General features: G+C 40.9%; 3 protein-coding genes across 4 annotated transcripts; 2 read left to right on the plus strand and 1 right to left on the minus strand.

Annotated features, from left to right (window-relative positions):
* The first annotated feature begins 653 nt into the window (after positions 1-653).
* On the plus strand, positions 654-7,556 carry LOC104430914 (probable inactive purple acid phosphatase 27). 2 transcript variants are annotated; one of them, XR_005547793.1, is made up of 13 exons: positions 654-1,173; positions 1,934-2,025; positions 2,253-2,319; positions 2,430-2,552; positions 2,738-2,830; positions 3,168-3,297; positions 3,602-3,683; positions 3,772-3,904; positions 4,337-4,542; positions 4,611-4,736; positions 5,177-5,489; positions 5,705-6,064; positions 7,396-7,556. XR_005547793.1 is itself a non-coding variant. In XM_010043632.3 (12 exons), the coding sequence occupies exons 1-12, from the start codon at positions 955-957 to the stop codon at positions 6,008-6,010; spliced, it is 1,890 nt and encodes a 629-aa protein (XP_010041934.2). In that variant the 5' UTR covers positions 654-954; the 3' UTR covers positions 6,011-6,415. The 2 variants fall into 2 exon arrangements, 1 of the variants encoding a protein (XP_010041934.2); XM_010043632.3 differs by lacking the exon at positions 7,396-7,556 and having other exon boundaries at positions 5,705-6,415.
* Positions 7,557-9,644: 2,088 nt separating this feature from the next.
* Positions 9,645-14,508, plus strand: LOC104426164 (probable inactive purple acid phosphatase 27). Its single transcript, XM_018865608.2, has 13 exons — positions 9,645-9,805; positions 9,887-10,132; positions 10,490-10,581; positions 10,761-10,830; positions 10,953-11,075; positions 11,227-11,319; positions 11,396-11,525; positions 11,788-11,869; positions 11,956-12,088; positions 12,351-12,556; positions 12,646-12,771; positions 13,193-13,502; positions 14,070-14,508. The coding sequence occupies exons 2-13, from the start codon at positions 9,938-9,940 to the stop codon at positions 14,373-14,375; spliced, it is 1,866 nt and encodes a 621-aa protein (XP_018721153.2). The 5' UTR covers positions 9,645-9,805; positions 9,887-9,937; the 3' UTR covers positions 14,376-14,508.
* A 1,726-nt stretch (positions 14,509-16,234) lies between these two features.
* Positions 16,235-20,158, minus strand: LOC104426165 (snurportin-1). Its single transcript, XM_010039121.3, has 7 exons — positions 19,668-20,158; positions 18,991-19,177; positions 18,665-18,915; positions 17,665-17,779; positions 17,424-17,516; positions 17,087-17,230; positions 16,235-16,474 (listed from the first exon to the last, which is right to left on the minus strand). The coding sequence occupies exons 1-7, from the start codon at positions 20,069-20,071 to the stop codon at positions 16,358-16,360; spliced, it is 1,311 nt and encodes a 436-aa protein (XP_010037423.2). The 5' UTR covers positions 20,072-20,158; the 3' UTR covers positions 16,235-16,357.
* Positions 20,159-20,642: the final 484 nt, after the last annotated feature.

Genomic DNA, 20,642 nt, shown 5'->3' on the forward strand with positions numbered 1-20,642 from the left:
TTACATTTGTTGGGAAGAATGCGTGCGCTGTGCCATTGTCCTTGTAATGGTTTTGGTCATCATCAAGCAACTTCAGTCCTACCTAATACAATGGGTTGATAGTAAAACGGTAATTTATTTCCCGGCGGCGATAATAGGAGTCTTCTCTAGTCGTGATAATTTGGCAATCGGGAGTTAACAATTACGGGAAGGACAAGAAAAAATTGCATTTGTTGATATTATGTTCATGTCACTCGGAAGAGCGGCGTAAGATCCTGCAACTTTTGAATGCGAAATGCAATGCACGCTGTCCATGTTTAAAAGACAAAAAGGGATTGATGTTGCTTCTACTTTTTCTCCTTTGGCTAAAAAATGATTTCTGGGGACAGATGATTCTTTAACTCCTTTGGCTGTGCATCGGATTTTATTTGATGATCCACACGACATGATTAACGGGTCTACTCCTCAGCACAGCCAAATGGATGTATCTTCTTGATAATTAGAAGTTCGAGTAAATCATCGGAAAATTTTAAGTAAACTTGAATGAGAAATTTTGTGGGATAACAACCGATTATTTTAACAAATGATTTCATTAGAAAAACGACTGATTCATAAGATTCAGTACGCCTTATCCATATGACAGAAGATTTTTATTGGACCTGCTTATTGAAAGATTGCGGAAAAAGTCATGATCGAATTTCGACTTTACCCCAAATCCAATCGAGAATTTTCATTTCCACGAGCGATGAGTTCTAGTACGGCCCGAATGCACTCTACTATCTTCTCCCAAACCGAAGGGTGAAGGGTCAACGGTAATCTCCGTCGTTCTGGTCCCCTCAAAGTTACCGCCGGCTCGGCGCGGGAAAAACAGGAGCAGGCCAATCCATGGCCGGTATGTTCCTCCCAAGGAATCCTCACGACGACTAACGTTGGACGAACTTCCATCACAGACGATCCTCGTCCTCCTGCCGCTTCATGCGATACAGAGAGATGGCCAATTCACCACCGCTCCTCGGCGGCTCCTCGTTGCTGTCGCTGTCGCTGGCGGCGGTCCTACTGGCGGTGCTCGGCGTTCGGATCGCGAGCGCCGCGGGCGGAGAGCAACCGCTCGCCAAGATAGCCATCCACGACGCCGTTTTTGCGCTTCATGAGAACGCTTCCGTCAGAGCCCACCCGCTTGTTCTTGGGCTCGAGGTACTTGGTTTTCTTCGTTCCCTTCTCTCTCTCTCTCTCTCTTCCACTCCATGTTCCATCGTTCCAAGTTTCGTCTTCTTTCTGTGTTTCGAGTTCTTCGTTTGTAGCTAATAATATCCTCGTGCAAGTGGGTCGTGTTCTGGTCAGCTCACGGCCAAACAAGAAAGAATTGGGTGCTTGCGCTTCTCTTAAACACTCGAGTAGAGAATGGTAGATTTGCAAATTGTATCCAGTTCCAGTCTTGTGGGGATCTTTTGAGACTTGCTTCACGGAACGCGTTTTAGGTCCATTTCCATGGGAATTCCAGAGGTCAACATGGAGTATAGGTGTTTTGATTGTAAAAGAGAAAGCTATTTGGTTCTTAGAACAAAAACCTGTATAGAGAAGGTGCAGACTTTGGATCAGCAGAAAGGAAGAACGAGTGTATAATTGTTTGATTAACTTGAGATCATCAATTCAAAATTGTGTTATTTTTATCTTAAATTGACTGGTGCTGATAATGCATATTGACCCACATACAGAAACCTACTTTTCAATAGGCTGATGACTGATCCAGATAAAGTCCGACTTGTCAGATTAGTCTGATATGTGACAACCTGTGTATGGTGGCGCTAGATCGGATAAATAAGATTCCTCTAATATGACTTTGTCACCAATCACAGACCTTGTTCACTTACTTGGTTATGTTTAATTTCTGGTGAAAATAGTGAGCAAAACCTTACATCATAATGTTTATATCTGTGCGCACGCTTCTGTGTAGGGGGAAGATACTGAGTGGGTTGTCGTGGACTTTGAAAGCCCCGCACCTGCCGAAGATGACTGGGTTGCAGTTTTTTCTCCTGCCAACTTCAAGTAACCTCCTGCCTCCTACTCCGTTCTTATTCTGTATATCTACATTATCTGTAGCCGTATGAATTGCGGAAGTCTTCAGAAATTTAATTTGTTCAATCAAATATCAGTCTAGCTTGATGAGAAAATTGGGAAACTGTACATAGATGAGTAAGTATTGCAAGTTGTCACTGGTCGCTTTCCTCCTCTATTCATAGCTTCACCAATAAAAATATGCTCTAATGTTTCAGCTCCTCTACCTGTCCACCTATTGATCCAAGGCAGCATGCACCTTTTATATGCTCAGCTCCCATTAAGGTAAAGATTGATCCACCCATGCAAGTTCTGAATTTTTCATAATTGAAATATTGTCAATCAAATTTGACCTTGGTTATGCTTATTCGTGCTGCATTTGACACCCATTTCAGTATAAGTTTGCCAATGAGTCCAGCTCTGACTATACAAAGACGGGGAATGCTTCTTTGGAGTTTCAACTGATAAATCAGAGAGCAGACTTCTCATTTGCGCTCTTCTCAGGCGGGCTGTCAAATGTACTTTCTACCTGCTTCTCAGTTTCCTTGATATTTGATCTGGTCCAGATTGTAATGGCATCGCATCGGGCCAAAAGAAGGATTTAATATATTTTAGGAGCACTTAGTATTTGAAGACTCGGTTGTTATTTTGCACTTGTCACGTGGAAACTCGGGCTTTGATCAATCATGCATAATTCTTGCAGCCAAAGCTTGTGGCAGTTTCGAATATCATTAACTTTGCAAATCCAAAGGCACCCCTTTATCCACGTCTTTCGCAAGGGAAGTCTTGGGATGAAGTAAGTTCTCTCAGTGCATTGTTTTCTTTCTCTCTTCAGGTTTTCTCCACAATCATTCGGTCCAAGCTAAAATGTTTCCATATGCTTGTCCAGATTTAAGTGCACCAATCTGAAGATTTTAGAATGATTCAGACATTCGTGTTAGCATATTCCCAGTTATTAAGCCTTGTTATTTCTCTCAGTTATAATGGTTTTGATAATTTTGTTGATGGTATGTTCTCTGGTCTGAGATGCTTTTCTAGATGGTAATATAGTGCAATAGTACAGAAGCAACTGTCTATTCTATATGCTGAAAATATGATAATGGTGATATAAATTGCTTTGATGTGAAATACAGATGACAGTTACCTGGACTAGTGGCTATAATATTGATGAAGTGACTCCTTTTGTCGAGTGGGGTGTTAAGGGAGAAACCCAGACAAGATCGCCAGCTGGAACATTGACATTTCAGCAAAATAGCATGTGTGGTATGATTGTTTTGTACGTGAAGGAGTAAACTCTTTGACAGCTAGTTGTGGTTCAGGTTTACTCCTTTCAAAATCCTTGTCATCATCGTCACCAAGACATTCAATGATCATTTTGCTGTGAAGCGCTGAAACTGTAGTTGCCAAATATATGCCCTTGCTGTGAGTCTACAATTTTAGGTCTAGACCTGCAGGTTCCAAGGCAAATGGTGTATGGCAATGGCTGAATATAAATCCCAAACTATAGGACCATCCTCCAATCTTAAACTAACACATCATGGTTCTGAGGAAATCTTCTTGTTTGCAGGTCCACCTGCACGAACGGTGGGGTGGCGAGATCCAGGTTTCATACATACAAGTTTCCTAAAGGATCTGTGGCCCAATGCAGAGTATTGCTCTGGACTAATACATACATGTCACAAGTTTTACCACATAAGCAGGTTTACCATCGATGTTTTTCTTGATTTGATGTTCCAGGTACACATATAGGCTTGGCCACAGATTAGCTAACAATTCATATGTTTGGAGCAAGGCATACTCCTTCAAATCATCTCCATATCCGGGACAAGACTCATTGCAGCGTGTCGTAATATTTGGTGATATGGGAAAGGTAAAAGCAGCACAACTCAGGAAGAACAATGCCACGCATTAGTCTTTCCTGATTATTAAATAGCTTCAAGATTCACTTAATGCTGATTTTCGACTTCTTTTTTGGGAAAGAGTGTTGGCAAAGTTTTCAATTTGGTTGTCATATAAGATGAAGTGTCTCTCTTTCTTCATATAGCATGAAATCTCATAGTTTGATTGAATAAGATTTGACAAGATAATTACATGCCATATCTAGTCCAGCATAAGCAAGTTTCAGAGATGCATTATGCTTTTCACAAACTTTTAGGTTTTGCTTCCTGTTCATTTGCAAGCTCCAGCACTTTATACAGTCTACCCAATCTGGTTTAATTTCTGTGCTTTCACATCATCTACTTATCTGAACATGGTTGAATGTTTTCCTTTTCTATTATGGAATCACGTGGATGGATTGCAGGCAGAGCGTGACGGTTCAAATGAGTACAATAACTATCAGCCAGGCTCGTTAAACACGACAGATCAGCTCATCAAGGATTTAGACAACATAGACATAGTGTTTCATATAGGTGATATAACATATGCAAATGGATATATTTCACAGTGGGATCAGTTCACATCTATGATCGAGCCCATTGCATCGACTGTCCCGTACATGATTGCGAGGTACACATTTCATGTGTGGATTAGCAAGCTACTTCCTAACCTATATGTAATGCTGGAATTGGATGCAGTGGGAATCATGAGCGTGATGCTCCAGGCACGGGGTCATTTTACGATACCAATGATTCAGGTGGTGAATGTGGCGTCCTAGCAGAGACCATGTTCTATGTCCCCGCAGAAAATAGAGCGAAATTTTGGTAAGTGGTTGGTGCTATTGTAATTTAGGTGGAAACGCATGTTTAACAGGACAGTCAACTAATTAAAAGAGCCAATAAGTGTCCAGGAATTAATGAAATTTGCAGGAATACCTGGAGAATTCCCATTCTCAGAACAAATCCACATGAAAGAATCAGAGACGTTCCTTTTTCAAATCTATTCATGCAATGGTTGAAAGGGACAAATCTGAATGATAGCTTGGAGAAGTCTTTGACTCTCATGGAAAATGAGGTCATTACTAATCTTGGATGAGTTGACGAGTAATGGACCATGCACTTTGTGCGTTCGCATGGCATGTTTCTTCTCCTAATTTCCCCATGCTCTGACTCTACATAATCAATTTCTAGCATTTGCAGTTTGCATGCAGAAGTACAAGTAATGGCATAATACAAAACTTACCCCCGTCCCCGCATTTGTGCAGGTATTCAACAGATTATGGCATGTTCCGCTTCTGCATAGCCAACAGTGAACACGACTGGAGGGAGGGTTCTGAACAATATAAGTTTATTGAGAACTGTTTTGCAACAGTGGACAGACAAAAGCAACCTTGGCTGATATTTGCCGTGCATCGTGTTCTTGGCTATTCTTCTTTGGATTATTACTACAGTCTGATGGGCTCTTTCGAGGAGCCTATGGGAAGGGATAGCTTGCAGAAGCTGTGGCAGAAATACAAAGTTGACATGGCATTCTACGGTCATGTCCATAACTATGAAAGAACATGCCCGATTTACCAGGTAAAACGAAGACGCTGAGATTGTGGAGGCTAATTAATTGTTCTTTGAGCATAATATAGGCATAGTTTTCTTTGTTACAAGCCAAAGCATTTCTAACCGAGGCTAACTTGATTATTCGAAATTAGAAGTGACAATGCCAGTCTATCTTTCTCAAGTCTTTATGCACCGCCATTGATACTTATGATGACAGTTAATTTATTGATTGGATGATGCAGAATCAATGCGTGAACTTAGAAAGGTCTCATTACTCGGGCACTGTGAATGGGACGATCCACGTCGTTGTTGGCGGCGGAGGATCTCAATTATCATACTTCAGCGATTTGCAGCCGATTTGGAGCCTGTATAGAGACTTCGACTTCGGATTTGTGAAGCTCACCGCATTCAACCACTCATCCCTTCTGTTCGAGTACAAGAAGAGCAGAGACGGGAAAGTCTATGATTCATTTACCATCTCTAGGGAGTACAGGGATGTACTGGCATGTGTACATGATGGTTGTGAACCAACCACTCTGGCCTCGTAGTAATCCAATCGAAGCAGAACTTTTCGCTCCCTTCAGGAGCCAGCTGATTCTAAGATTGAGATGATCCTTGGATGAGGAACGTCTCGGGGTTCTTTGTGAGTTACATTAAAAGGAGATCTATACTGCATTTTGCCTGGAAAAGGGCATAACAAAGAACGTTGCCGTGGCCTGGCAGCTTCAGGCCATTTTCCTCCCATTCCAATCTCTGTCTGCTGTCTTTCCTTGACCGTTTATTCCTTGGTTTTGTATCTGCCCTTGTGAGAAAGGGCTGGAGGACCCCGAAACTCGCCTTCCTCGCGGTTGGCGCGAAACGGCACATGGTTTTCATGGGAAGGCGGCGAACCAGCATGTAAACAAAATTTGACTTGATCTCCCATTATTAAAGTTACTAATATTTGTTAATAATTTAGTCATTGGCACGACCATTGGAAGAGATTGCCGACGGGGGGCTCTGGACTATTCCCGTATTTTTTTCACATCACGGGCATTGCAGGACGCACAGGGAACCAGATTTGCAATTATCACGAAATGCCATATGGTTGCTGCATAATCATGGCAAGAAGAGAAAAAGTGTCTCATGATTTTTCTGAGGATAAATGATACAAATAGTCTATGAATAATTGCAGTACGTCAAGAAAAAAGAGTGTCACATGATTTTTCTGAGGATAATTGCTATATGGTTGCTGCATAATTACAGTATATTCAAGAAAAAAACATTGTCTCATGATTTTCTCAAGCGTAAATGACACAAACGACCTTTAAATTTTAATCTATCATTCAATATAGTCCTTAGACTTTAAGCTAATATGCAATATTAACCAGGTAAAACAAATATGCTGAGTTTTTGGAGCCTAATTAATTGTTCTGCATCCTATAGGCATTGTTTTCTCTTGTTACAAGACTAAGCATTTGTAACCGAGGCTAACTTGATCATTCAAAGCTAGAGGCAACGACGCCAGTCTCATCCTCCTCGAGTCCTTATGCACCGCTATTGATACTTATGATGACAGTCAATTTGTTGATCGGATGATGCAGAATCGGTCCGTGAACTCAGAAAATTCGCATTGCTCGGGCACCGTGAATGGGGACGATCCACGTCGATGTCGGTGGTGGAGGATATCATACTTCAGCGATTTGCAGCCGATTTGGAGCCTGTATAGAGACTTCGACTTCGGATTTGTGAAGCTCACCGGCGTCACCGCGTTCAGCCACTCGTCCCTTCTGTTCGAGTACAAGGAGAGCAGAGACGGGAAGGTCTACGATTCGTTTACCATACAGGGATGTGCTGGCATGTGTACATGATGGCTGTGAACCAACCACTTTGGCCTCGTAGTAATCCAATCCAAGTAAGACTTTTAGCTCCCTTCAGGAGCACTGATTCTAAGAAGGAGATGATGTTGCCGTGGCCTGGCAGCTGTGGGCCAATTTCCTCCCATTCCAATCTCTGTCTGCTCTTTCTTTCCTTGACGCTTTATTTCTTGGTTTTGTATCTGCCATCACAAGAAAGGGCTGGAGGACATTTATAAATTTAAGACGCATTTGATAACATTTTTATTCTTGAAAATATTTTTTTTTTAATTTTATTTTCTCGACAAGTTTCTAAATAGAAAAACATGTTTGATAATTGTACAAAATTTCTATTTTTGGAATAGAAAAAAAAAAACATACCTTAAAATTTCTATTCTTGATTTTTTTTTTCATTTAATCATTAAAATGTCGATGAAGACTTAACATTTCATGTTTGAATAAAACCAGACTCTTGTAATGATTTAATTTATCAATATATTCTAAGATGTCCTAAGAAAATCAAACATAATATTAAGTCAAAGATGGATGGCTAAAAATGACAGCATAGAACGGCTCAAAAGAAAGCCGATCCAAGAGCTAAGGGACGGCCGTGACACATCTGTGGATCAAGCGACCCTCGGCTTGTATCCCGAGTCCTAGGGTTTTCTCGAGTCTTCTAGAATACTCTTGTGAGCGGGCGATACGGTAATTGTATTTGTATGTAATAAATGCGAGTAATTAGTAGTTTTTTTTTTTTTTGGTCAGTCCTACTCTATTTCTACTCTACACTCACTTGCAGACTTGTGCCCTGCCTCTTGCAGGGCGTGGGAGTCGCAACCCACTCTCAAACTTACGCGTCCCTACCCCCCATCCCCCCTGAGAAGGTGAGGATTTGAACCCCTCACCTCCCCCTTCCATGTTGGAAGGGTGGCCACTGGGGCGAAGGGTGGCCACTGGGGCGAAGTAATTGGTAGTTGGGGAGATATGATCTTCATCGTTAGATCGAGAAAAGATCTACGAATACGGTTTACCTTGTTTTTGTATATATAGGGTCTCCTCTTCGTTGTACTCGTCACATTCACAAGTAATACCATTCATAGCTTTTCTCTCTAAAGTTTCTCTAAAATGAGAAAGGCTACTTGGGAGCATAGGCAACATCGGCTGCTGTTGACAATAGGGGTTATGAGACTTGACTTTGGGTCGAGGAGAATTATGTTATATTGAACTTGTTTCCTAAAATGACCTTATTTTTTTATTATTTTTTGGTTTTTAGAAATAAAGAAGTAATTTTTTTTTTCTATTTGTTATTTCTGTTTTGATTCCATTTTAGGAAATAGAAAAATTAGTTAATGTTATCAAATGGAAAATTATTCTTTTTTCTTTTCCGAAAAATAAAAGAAAAGAAAAATAAAAGGAAAGAAACGTTACCAAACAAAATTTAAGCCATTTTCCTCCCATTCCAATCTCTATTTGTTGTCTTTTCTTGACCCTTTATTCCTTGATTTCATATCTACCCTCATGAGAAAGGTTGGCAGGCTCGGGAACTCACTTCCCTCGCAGTTGGCAAAATATGGCACATGGTTTTCGTGGGGCCGCGGTGGGCCGCCGACATGTAAATAGAATCTGCAATGAAGCCAAGTAAGTTTTCTTTGACTTGATCTCGCATTCTTAAAGTTACTGATTTTGTTAATTATTAATTCACTAGCAGGACTATTAGAAAAGACTGTCGGGAGGCCTCTCCGGAAGCTGCATAATGTCAAGAAGTTAAAAAGTGTCTCATAGGATAAATGATACAAATAATTTATGAATAATCATAGTACATCAAGAAAAAAATGTCACGTGATTTTTCTGAGAATAAATGTCACGGGGTTGTTGCATAATTATAAGATGTCAAGAAAAAAAATGTGTCATGATTTTCTCGAGTGTAAATGACATAGGGATATCTAAATTGTAATTTTTTTTTCAATATGGTTTCTAAACTTTTAACTCAATATGTAATGTTATTTTTGAACTTTTAATTTGTTTAATATGTCCATAGACTATACAATATCAAACATGTTCATACAATCTATGGACTAAATTAAAGATGTAATTAAATGTCCAAAAATCACATTAAATAAATTAAACGTTTAGAAATGACATTGGTTAAAATTTAAAGATTATATTAAATAAATTTAAAATTGAGGATCGGATCACATCTTAAAGTTTGAGATCAATTTGTGTCGTTATCCATTTTCCTCATGTTTGAAATAGCGTTTTAAATATTCTGGTTCCACACCCTCATCGACACGTGTCTCTGCAAATAATTTGGCGTTTGTTTTCGCCAGGTACAGCAGCTCAAAACGAACAAATTAAAATTCTTTCACTTCCACTTCACTCGTCGCGGGAGCGAGAGATCGGAGGTTCCTCGGAACAGATGCCGACTTCCCTCCTTCATCTTCTCGTTTCTCGCGTGTCCCACAAGAAATCCGAAGCAGAATGAACCAACCAGTTTAGCAAAAGTCAAACGTAGAATTATTCCCGGTATCTAACTCGCATCTCTGACCGTCCCGAATTGCCGTTAAATTCCACGTCTCTGCTGCGTTTCAGATTCGCCATCACCAGTCGGATTGAATTCGAGCCTGCCCACCACCGGGAAACATGGGACCACGCTTCCTCTCCGCCAAAGTTTCGATTTTTCTCGCCGCACTGTGTTTCGCAAGCTTGAGCTCCGCTCGGGGAGACGTCGGTGGTATCGGAGAACAGCCGCTCGCTAGCATCGCCATCCATAAAGCGACGGTGGCCCTCCATGATTCAGCTTCCGTTAAGGCGTATCCTCTCGTTCTTGGCGTAAAGGTGAGATTTTTAATAGTTCTTGGGTGTTGCGTGACGACGAGTCGTGGGCGCGGGTGATTGATTATGTTCCTTTTGAAAACGAAGTTAAGTGGCATCTTTAATCCAATTTAATATTCACATATAAAGTTCAGTGTGGATGAACATCTGGGATAAAGTCGAATGCTTTAGAGCAACTCGTTCTTTTAGTTAACTTCACTGATTTGATAGTCCTTTTACTTTTTGGGTCCTTTTTTTTTTTATTTGGGTACAATGTAGACTATTTTTGTTTTCTGAGATTCTTCGATTGGGATGTTCGTTGAGTGTTTTGGTCTGAAGGAACCTTGACGGGTACCGGTAATGTGATCTACGATTATGCAGGGTGAGGATACGGAGTGGGTAACTGTGGATCTTCAATACCCTAATGCGTCTGGAGATGACTGGGTTGGCGTTTTCTCCCCTTCAAAATTCGAGTAATGCAGCTCTTGTTCGTACATGTGTATTCTTGTGTTGTGTGCTTCCTAACTCGAAATTTCATCAGTAACTCAATCATCAGGCGGTTCTTTAGTAGACATTAGTCTATTTTTCTGATGAGCTGGAATTTCTATGTTTCTGGTCTCTAGCGCTAAAGGTACATTATTCGTTTTGTCAGCGGATCAACATGTCCTCCAGTTAACGACCCAAAAGAGCAGACTCCGTACGTATGCTCAGCACCAATCAAGGTTTGTTTCATGTGGATTTTGACATTGTCATGTTAAGTTCTTGCCAAAAATATTGTCATGTTAAGTTCTTGCCAAAAATATGTCAATCAAGCTTCACTAACCCGTATATATTACTTTACCAGTACAAATATGCAAATTATTCGAATCCAGGGTATACGAAGACAGGAAAGGCTTCCTTGAAGTTCCAGTTGATCAATCAGCGGGCAGATTTCTCATTTGCTCTATTTTCTGGAGGAATCTCAAATGTGCGCAGCTTTCTTAGCATCTCCTTCTTGGACTGTCTTTATAAAAATTGCATCCTGCCTCTATCTTGTTCCATACAGCTGCTTCTCTCCGTTATCCTTTTATCAAACTTTCCAGTATTTTGATTACCCATCAAATTGATTGTTTATGCAGCCAAAGATGGTGGCAGTTTCGAACTCCATAATATTTGCCTATCCTAAGGCACCTCTTTATCCACGCCTTGCTCAAGGGAAGTCATGGAATGAGGTAAGTTAGCTTGACTTCCGTTTCCCAATTAGCATTTTGGAGGACTTTGTTTGATATTCTCCTTTGATTTTTTCAGATGACGGTGACCTGGACTAGTGGTTATGATATAAAGGAAGCCGCCCCTTTTGTCGAGTGGGGCATCAAAGGAGAAAATCAAGTGCGGTCTCCAGCAGGAACCCTGACTATTGATAGGAATAGCATGTGTGGTATGTTGGCCTTGCGTATTTGATGAGATGTGCTTTTCAAGTTGCATGTCTTAATCTATTCCTCGACTTTCTTGGCCTTTCTCAATTTACAATAACACAACAACTCCCTGAATGTTGGATTTTACATCCACTTATCACTTAATAAACTGTTCAATGCCCTTACAATTAGCTGACCGCATAGCTAATGACCCTATATGGCCATTTTCTCACGCTGCTCAATAGGCTATGATGATGCTTTAACTCTCACAGCTTGTATTTTCAGGTTCACCTGCGCGGACAGTTGGATGGCGTGATGCAGGTTTTATTCACACTAGTTTTTTGAAGGATTTGTGGCCAAACACTCTGTATGTATCTTATGATTTGTTTTTAGCAAGAGTATTGGGATGAGGTGTCAGCATCGTCTATTCTGATATGTTTGCTGGGTTTCCAGGTATACCTACAAGATGGGTCATCTGTTGTCAAATGGTACCTCTATCATGAGCAAGAGCTATTCATTTAAATCATCTCCATATCCTGGACAAGATTCGTTGCAACGCATTATAGTATTTGGTGACATGGGAAAGGTGCATATATGATCCTTTTGTTTTCCCCACTGTTGCTTTTCCGGGTTGAGTGAGAGCTGGGATATGAATATCTCTTTATGGTCGTATGATATGCATCGGATTATGTTAGCACAATGCCATAGAAGTGCATGGCACGTGTCCTGGGAAATATGATAGTATTCACTGCAGAGCATATTATTTCCTTAACTCTAATTGGTAATGTTACACGAATTGTTCTTTGTTTAATAAGTGATTGACTGCATTTGTTCCTATATTTTTTCAGGCTGAGAGAGATGGTTCAAATGAATATAGTGACTACCAGCCTGGTTCACTCAATACCACAGACCAGCTAATTAAAGATTTGAAGAACATAGACATAGTTTTCCACATTGGAGACATTTGTTATGCAAATGGGTACATCTCACAGTGGGATCAATTCACAGCGCAGGTGGAACCTATTGCATCAACCGTCCCATATATGATTGGAAGGTTGTGTGTTATTGCTCATTCTGTTGGTCCCTCTTGTCGATACTATCACTCACCTTGAGTAAATATCCTCTTGTTTATTTCATCTGCAGTGGTAATCATGAACGTGATTGGCCAAACTCAGGATCCTTCTATGACACCACGGATTCAGGAGGGGAATGCGGTGTGCTTGCTGAGACCATGTTCTATGTTCCTGCTGAGAACAGAGCTAAGTTCTGGTAAATAGCTCAAATCCTTGTTGAAGAATAGACTTTTATGCATGAAGAGTTGAGAGATAACTTAGTAGCAGATTTCCTAAAGGGGGTTCCTCCTTTCTTTGTATAAAACATTGGGATTCAGTCATCACATAGAAGGGAGCTTTGTTTGATGCATGCTCTTGTTTATCATTTGCCTTTCCTTGCCTGAGTGCTTTCGAACCAGAGAAAAACAAAATAGGGCTGTTCCTCGATAGATTTTACACTGTTAGCTTTTGCATAGAAACTAAGAGAGCCACAAGGTAGCATGGAACGATCTCTAAAGACAGTGGTTGTGGCGGATTCACATGTATTTTAGGGATCCACCATCTTTGAACCTAAATAAGATATGAGCTAACGCACATCCTCACTAGGTATTAAAATTGTTGACGTATGAATTTTGCAGGTACAAAACAGACTATGGCATGTTTCGCTTTTGTATAGCCGATAGTGAGCACGACTGGAGAGAGGGATCCGAACAGCACAGGTTTATCGAGAACTGTCTTGCAACTGTGGACAGGCATAAGCAGCCCTGGTTGATTTTTGCAGCCCATCGGGTCCTTGGTTATTCCTCCGACAGTTATTATGGCTCGGAGGGCTCTTTTGAAGAACCCATGGGAAGGCAAAATCTACAGAGGCTGTGGCAGAAATACAGAGTGGACATTGCCTTCTATGGCCATGTACATAACTATGAAAGAACTTGCCCTATCTATCAGGTACGCATAGATTGATTGTTATATGGTGCTGCAAAATGGTTGCATGCTTTATGCTACTGCTCATCGCAAGTACAAAGGTCTCTCCTTTTTATGCGCATTCACAACTTACGACCAGATTTAAAGGCCCTTTTTTGGTTAATTATTGAACATGGTTTCTCTTACTCATTCTGCTTCTGCTCTGCTCCTGTAGCCACCATTTACGACTTGAGCAACATCATTCCTTTCCTGGAAAATCGAGAACTTAGGTTCTTTCCTTGTAGTAATAGTGTTGAAGCTTCCATGGTGAAGATGTTATAAATTAATGGGCCAAATCATGATTTTCTAGCAATCTTTGTCTTAAATTTAGGGCGAAGTTCCAGTCCGTTCTAGGGGTTTATCAAGCACCCAAAGATAGGTTCCAATTAGTTGTACACCAGTGTGATCATACCTGCATTCTTACATAACACTGTCGTATCAGCTTTTCAACTCGATCTCTTCAAGTTGACAATGTGAATTTGTTGATTTAGTTTCTGGAGAATTATCTACGCGGCAACATATTTGATTCATTTTCTCCCCTTTGTGGAACAGAACCAGTGTGTTAATTCAGAATTGAATCATTATTCGGGCGTCGTCAATGGAACCATCCATGTAGTCGCTGGTGGAGGAGGAAGCCATTTGTCGACATTCAGCAACCTCACGCCGAGCTGGAGCCTTTACCGAGATTATGACTTTGGATTTGTAAAGCTGACAGCCTTCAATCGCTCGTCTCTTCTCTTTGAGTACAAGAAAAGCCGCGACGGCCGGGTGTACGATTCCTTCACGATATCGAGAGAGTACAAAGATGTATTAGCCTGTGTACACGACAGTTGCCCTGCAACCACCTTGGCATCCTGAGTATTACTGGGGTTTTCTTCAGATGACTGTTAGCAATGTTTTATCTTATTCGATTGTCACTGGAGTACAAAAATAATCTCAACGTAATAAAGGTGCCACTGGTCAATCTTAGGAACTGTACTTTTGCTGCTTTCTCAGCCAGTGCACTCTCTTCCCTTATCTTTTTCTTAAGGAAATTCATTTCTAGTGATTTAGCCGTTAAATTTGATACTTGATGCGACATATTTACAGGTTCGGGGTAGGGTAGTTTCAAAGTCAAAGCATGCACACACAACCACACTTTTGGATGTGTATTAATCGTCCAGAAGTATATTACCGTGGCGAGAGCATGTCTAGCTGTTGGTTCGTGGCATCAACAACTGACGGAATTTGCATTGACAAATCAAAATTTTCTAATGGGAGTCCTCGCAACTTTTGGGTCCAGTTGACGAATTCGTAGATGCAATAGTATTTTATTCTCTTGTGGATATAAGTCAAGATGCGATAGACGAGGACAGGCGAATGATAGTAAATAAGAACCTTGATGACCATGCTGCATATTATTTTGAGGTGACAATTCGCTGTGTGCACGGGGAAGCAGCTCATTATAGCTGAGAGCTATCTCATACCTATTGCATCTACCTCTCTTTTTTTTTTTTTTGTGACCCAGGGAACCCGCCGCACAGCCGACAGCCGGGGAGTAAACCCTGGGGAGGCACGCAAGAAACCACCACCCATACACCCCGGGCAAAACATCACACAACGCTTCAGCCTCCCTGCTTCGCAGGGGCTTCGAAACTGGGACCTCCTGCGTGGAGTCCAGCAGCCCTACCATCCACGCTGCAACGATGGGTGGTCCTATTGCATCTACTGGATGGTCCTATTGCATCTACTTTTCATTTCTACATAGATGAATGTTTTCATTTTAAAACTTGGTCTTATTTCACCATGTTCAATGTCCCGGATATCGATCGACTGCAACTTCCAAAAACCTGAAAAGGGTCGCACTCGGTTAGGATCCTATCCTCAACAATCAGAAAATGGTCGCCTCTCTATACCCAACATCAAGAAGAGCGACGCCCGGCTATAACTGGTAAAGTAAAAGAGGAAGGATATTCAGCAACAAGAAAGCACGGTGAATGGCACGGCCAGAAAGAACAATTAGCTGCACAGAAAGGCACAAAGCACGGTACTTGGTACTAAGCCTAACATTACATGCTCGTCCGAGGGCAATTTTACAGGTCATGGGCCAGAAAAAGGACGAAATATATGATCTAGAGAGTTGGCCATAGCATATAGTTTAGTTCAATAGAAAAGTTACAGCACTTGGGTAATAATTGTTTCCTGCATATTGTTACAGAAAGTGTTACTAGACTCAAGAAATTACTCGTTAACCGACAGAATATGTCGCCATTTTATTTGGTCTGACCTGATGCAAGCATGCATGTTCTTTTATTCAAAGCGGATGGTGCACCATGGCAACAAATGGATTTCACCTTTGGGCCAATTTGTAGTGCCGAAATGACCCCATACTTGAAAAACAGAGAAGATCGTCATCATCTCCTTGAAACCCAAAATGCTCAAATTCATATATATGCCCGTTGGATTCCACCCAAGAGGTGTCCTGGCTTTTTGGTCCATCGTGTCAAAAACTGCTAATTGTCATTCATTTTGCCGTGGAGAACCTCAACAGCACTGAAATCTCCACAATAAAGCTCAATGTAGTCCACCAGACGAAGGACACATCTAGGACAACAAATTCCCATCATCCTAGTTTATACCAAGAGAGGGTTAGTTTCATGGAAACTGGATGACTTGGATCTCATATTCCTAAAAATAAGTGTTTGTAACATTTTGAAATATTAATTGATGGAAAATAATATCAATACCAATAATAATTCACACCTAAACATTTTCATTAATTCATTAACGTATGCAATACAAATAATCATTTATAAAAAATGTTATCTAAATAGTAGATTTTCTGCAAAACCAACACATCCTTAATCTACCATTTCAACATCAGGATGCTCATTCTCTCGATCATCCCTTGAGCTGATTGCAGCTAGCAAGTCGTCTATCCTTAGAGGTGAATGCCGGACAGAATATTGAAATATGACCTGCAAAAGAAGAGAGAAAATTATCAGCATCTGAGCACAATAATACCTGTGCTTCACAAGGTATTAATAAAAAGCCAAAGCAACATCAACAGTGTCTCTTACCGAAAAAGAAGACAGTATAATGCTTGAGAGAAGGAAAAAAGGAAACGCCAATAATACTGCACAGACTCAATCCAGATCCATAACCTTATAATCCAAAAACACCACTTTTTTTTTTTTTTTTTTTGGTCAGCAACCAAAATACTACTTCAAAAACAGCAGAAAGGCACAATTACGCCACACGTAATTTGTGCGCCAAAACTCCAACTTGTACTCAAGCATTAGCAGAAGTGAGAAATTATGTCACAGAGATAGCAACTTAAAATCTTGTGATATGGTCGATGCCATTCTTTTTAGCTTTAGCCATGAGCAAACCATTCGTATGCTTAGCAGGAGAACTACCAGAGTAATTCTCTATAATTAGCAGAATTTGCTATAACTTGATGGAAAGGCATTTATAACTACAATGACTCTGAATAAGTTGTGTAAATATATAAGCTACACATTATCAGTATCTAACATTGATGGCAAGTGCAAAAGATTACAAAACACAGAGCCAACTCAATCACCAACCTTGGAGTAACTATCTGCGAAAGCTCGTGCTCTATTTGACTTGCCAAGGTACTGAAGATCAGCTCTATCAAGCCTCCCATCTACAAAACTTAATCCTCCATCACTAATAGCAAACTTCAAGAGATATCCCGATCGTAGGCCTGACTGGAAGTGGATGAAAACGGAAGTTTGATTTCAAATTTAATATAAAACCATAGGTATGATGCATTGAATTCAATTATAGAATAGATATATGTGCACGCATGCATGTATGTACCTACGTATGTATGTGTGAATGCACGCACCACGTGACCGACACTAGGAAAGATATATTTGTTGAATTGTAAGCAAACTGAACCTTTTGGACAATGTCATTATCCAAGCTTCCAAACACCACAGGAGGATCATCTGACGTAATCAATTTAAAATCATCCTGTAGCTCCAAAACTACCTGATTATAAAGGCAAGAGAAGCAAGAAATTTTCAGGCGGTAAGAAAGCTGAAAGCATAAGCTCGTTTTCATTCTAAAGAACTGTTATGTTGCTCTCTGTGGTTGTGTGCGCTTGTGACAGCGTGGGAGAGCAATGTTTGTCAAGTACCTGTTGCAATCTTGGTACATTTCCATTACTGTCTGTATCTATGACGTACTGACTACACTTCTCATCCTTCCAGACTAGTGCCAGGGGTGTGTTACCAGCTTGATAGTGTGCTTGCCTACAGACAAGGTTCAAAAAGGAATATATATTATATTGCAACTTTGGCGTAAAGTGAACATTCATACCACATGAGAAATTCTGAACAGGTCACTACTTGAATTGTATCAAACAACAAGAACAATGATCAGGGAGCAGCTACGAGGTGTGGTCAGAAAACAAACATATGCTGCACCCAGAAGCATAACCTTACATTACCAGATTGATAGATTGAAGAGATCTAATGATCACCTAATTAAAACAAGGATACACTCACTAAGTAGAAACCAAAAGAGAAGTTTCCAATTCGTGAAAATCAAAAAGTTTTTTCTTGGTGCATTCCTACTTAACAAGGAGGGATTGTTAGGACACAACCATTCCTCACTTGCAAGGATATGGCAAACTAAACAACTTCAACATGTCCCTCTGTCAAATTTTGTTTGAAACTGTTGTTTGAATGGTTCTTTCAATCTAGAAATTGATAGTCTATTTCCTCGAGATTTTAGAAACAAGTCTCTCCAAACTTCAGTTCAAGGGAAACCATATAATACTTTGTGCGGATCCCAAATCCAGACTGAAACTGCATGGACACTCACCATCAAATATACCATATGCATCTTATAGCATGATCATGAAGCATCACGTATGCGGTAATCCACATCCTTTAAACCTGCAATCTAGAAGATGCAATGCTTTACTGATTAAACTGGATTTAGTTCCTATTACTGTTTACAGAGATTATATGCAAAGATGAAGCATAATGCCCCCAACCAGATAGACCAAAAAAAAATTTGTGATGAAAGTCCTTGCATCTGTTGAATATGTATGCCCTTAAAGTTTAAATTCCAGGATAATCTGTTGAATATGTATGCCCTTAAAGTTTAAATTCCAGGATAAAGGAGCTTACTTGTTATAGAACAGAAGCCCATCTTTTATGTAAGTTACAGCTCCTGTATATGCCGCATGTAGGCCATTTTCGTCACAGTTGTATACGGGCACTGCACTAAATCTGTATCTGTGGTTCTGTGAGGGTGGATCACAAGCTCCACTCTCAACAAGCTTGGAGTTCAACCAAAAGAACCTGAACTCCGCGGTGCAGTCATAGAGAGAGTATCCTCGCCAGCAAAGCATGTCAATTACATAGTACGTTTGGTCTAGCTGCAAAAATGGGAATGCTTATGTCAAATTCAACCACTAGTCAATAGCACGCCTTTCATTAGTGGGCAGAGTTACCTCATGAAAAATGCAATCCAGTATGGAGTACGACTGAGCTGACCCAGAGACATCTCTTGTTCGTGACCCACCAGGTAGAGCAGATGGGAAACGGTGCAAGACAGAGCCATTGCGCAACCGACTAACCGTGATCCCATCGGCAGAAACGACAAAGCATCGCTTGCCAGCAGGTCTCGCAGACACATACCTGTGAAATTGGCAATGTCATAGACAGTTAACAACGTGCATATCACTTGATCGATTCCATGACGAAATGAAAACGAATGTGCAAAGTGCAAAGTGCACAGTGCAAGACACGGTCCACCGATGGAACATGCTATCACGTGAAAAACTGATAAGACATCTAACATTGCCAATTGGATAAGCAATGCATGGCTAGCATAAAGGAAGTTTTTTGAATATGAATAAGAGCATAAGAACATCTTCTGAAGTATACTCTCGGATAATACCTCGGAAGGACATTAAGTGATCACCATCCACAACTATTGTCCAAATGAACGCATGGTTTAGAATACAATTACTGGTTCAATCACAAAGTAATCACCATCCACAACCAACTCTTTACTCAATGCTCTTCAAAAACGGCTTCCAATCCTATTTCCCTAGAAATCTATGCTGCATAATTTCACTGACAGGCAAGAGAGAGCGAGAGAGAGAGAGAGAGAGAGAGTCAAAACCAGTCTTGAGGAAGACGATCCGGGACGTCGATCATCCACTCGGGGAGCATCAGCTGCCTCGCGAACCACTTGCGAGCCTCCGCCCCTCGGAGCTTCGACGCCTGACGGACGTCGAATTCCTTCGACGGCGACCTCGAATCTCCTCCTCCTCCTCCTCCTTCGACATGGTGCTCCGACTCGGCCGCGAGCTCGAGCTCGAGCTCGGGCACGGGCTCGGGTTCGGGTTCGGGTCCAGGTCCGGGTCCGGGGGCTTCGAGGGAGAGCACGGTGGAGGCTAAGCAGCGAGCGCGGTGCTGGGCGTCGAGGCGGTGCTGAGCTTGACGGAGGAGGGAGAGTTCCCGCCGCCTCTGCTGATCGGAGATCGTCGGCCGCTTGAACGGACGGCGGTGATCGGGCGGTGCCATTTTAGCTTAACCTGCGCGCTTACGAGAAGGTTGTGGATTTGAAAATCCTCCGCGTGGTCCTAACTCCCAAGTATTATGATCTGGAACCGGACAGATTTTCCCTCAAAACCTCTTGAGAAAACCCAAATAGGTGATTTCTTTTTCTTTTTCTTTTTTCCTTATATTCCCTACAAATGGGAGATTCCTAATATTACAAAAACAGTTACTATTAATGTCATTAAAAATAAAAGAACAACAAAATATTGATCAATCTATTGATCCGATCCAATTCCTTATTTAAAATTAGGAATCAGACCGATTATTCTCTCCTCTATAGTTTTGAAACCAATAACTGAATCAACACTCTTAGAAACCACTAAGAGCTGGCTCATTCAATCCAATTTAGTTTTTTTTTTTGGTCGAATCCAATTTAGTTCTCAATGAATATTGATCAATCTATTGGCAGGTTGGATCAAAGTCAATGACACCCATAATGAAATGAGTATAACTGATTATAGGAATTTTAACATTGAATTTAGATGGATTAATTAAAAAAATTAATTACTTCTCAATGAATTGACTTAAATCAAGG

Source organism: Eucalyptus grandis, chromosome 11, assembly GCF_016545825.1.
Source record: "Eucalyptus grandis isolate ANBG69807.140 chromosome 11, ASM1654582v1, whole genome shotgun sequence".
Classification (NCBI taxonomy): domain Eukaryota; kingdom Viridiplantae; phylum Streptophyta; class Magnoliopsida; order Myrtales; family Myrtaceae; genus Eucalyptus; species Eucalyptus grandis.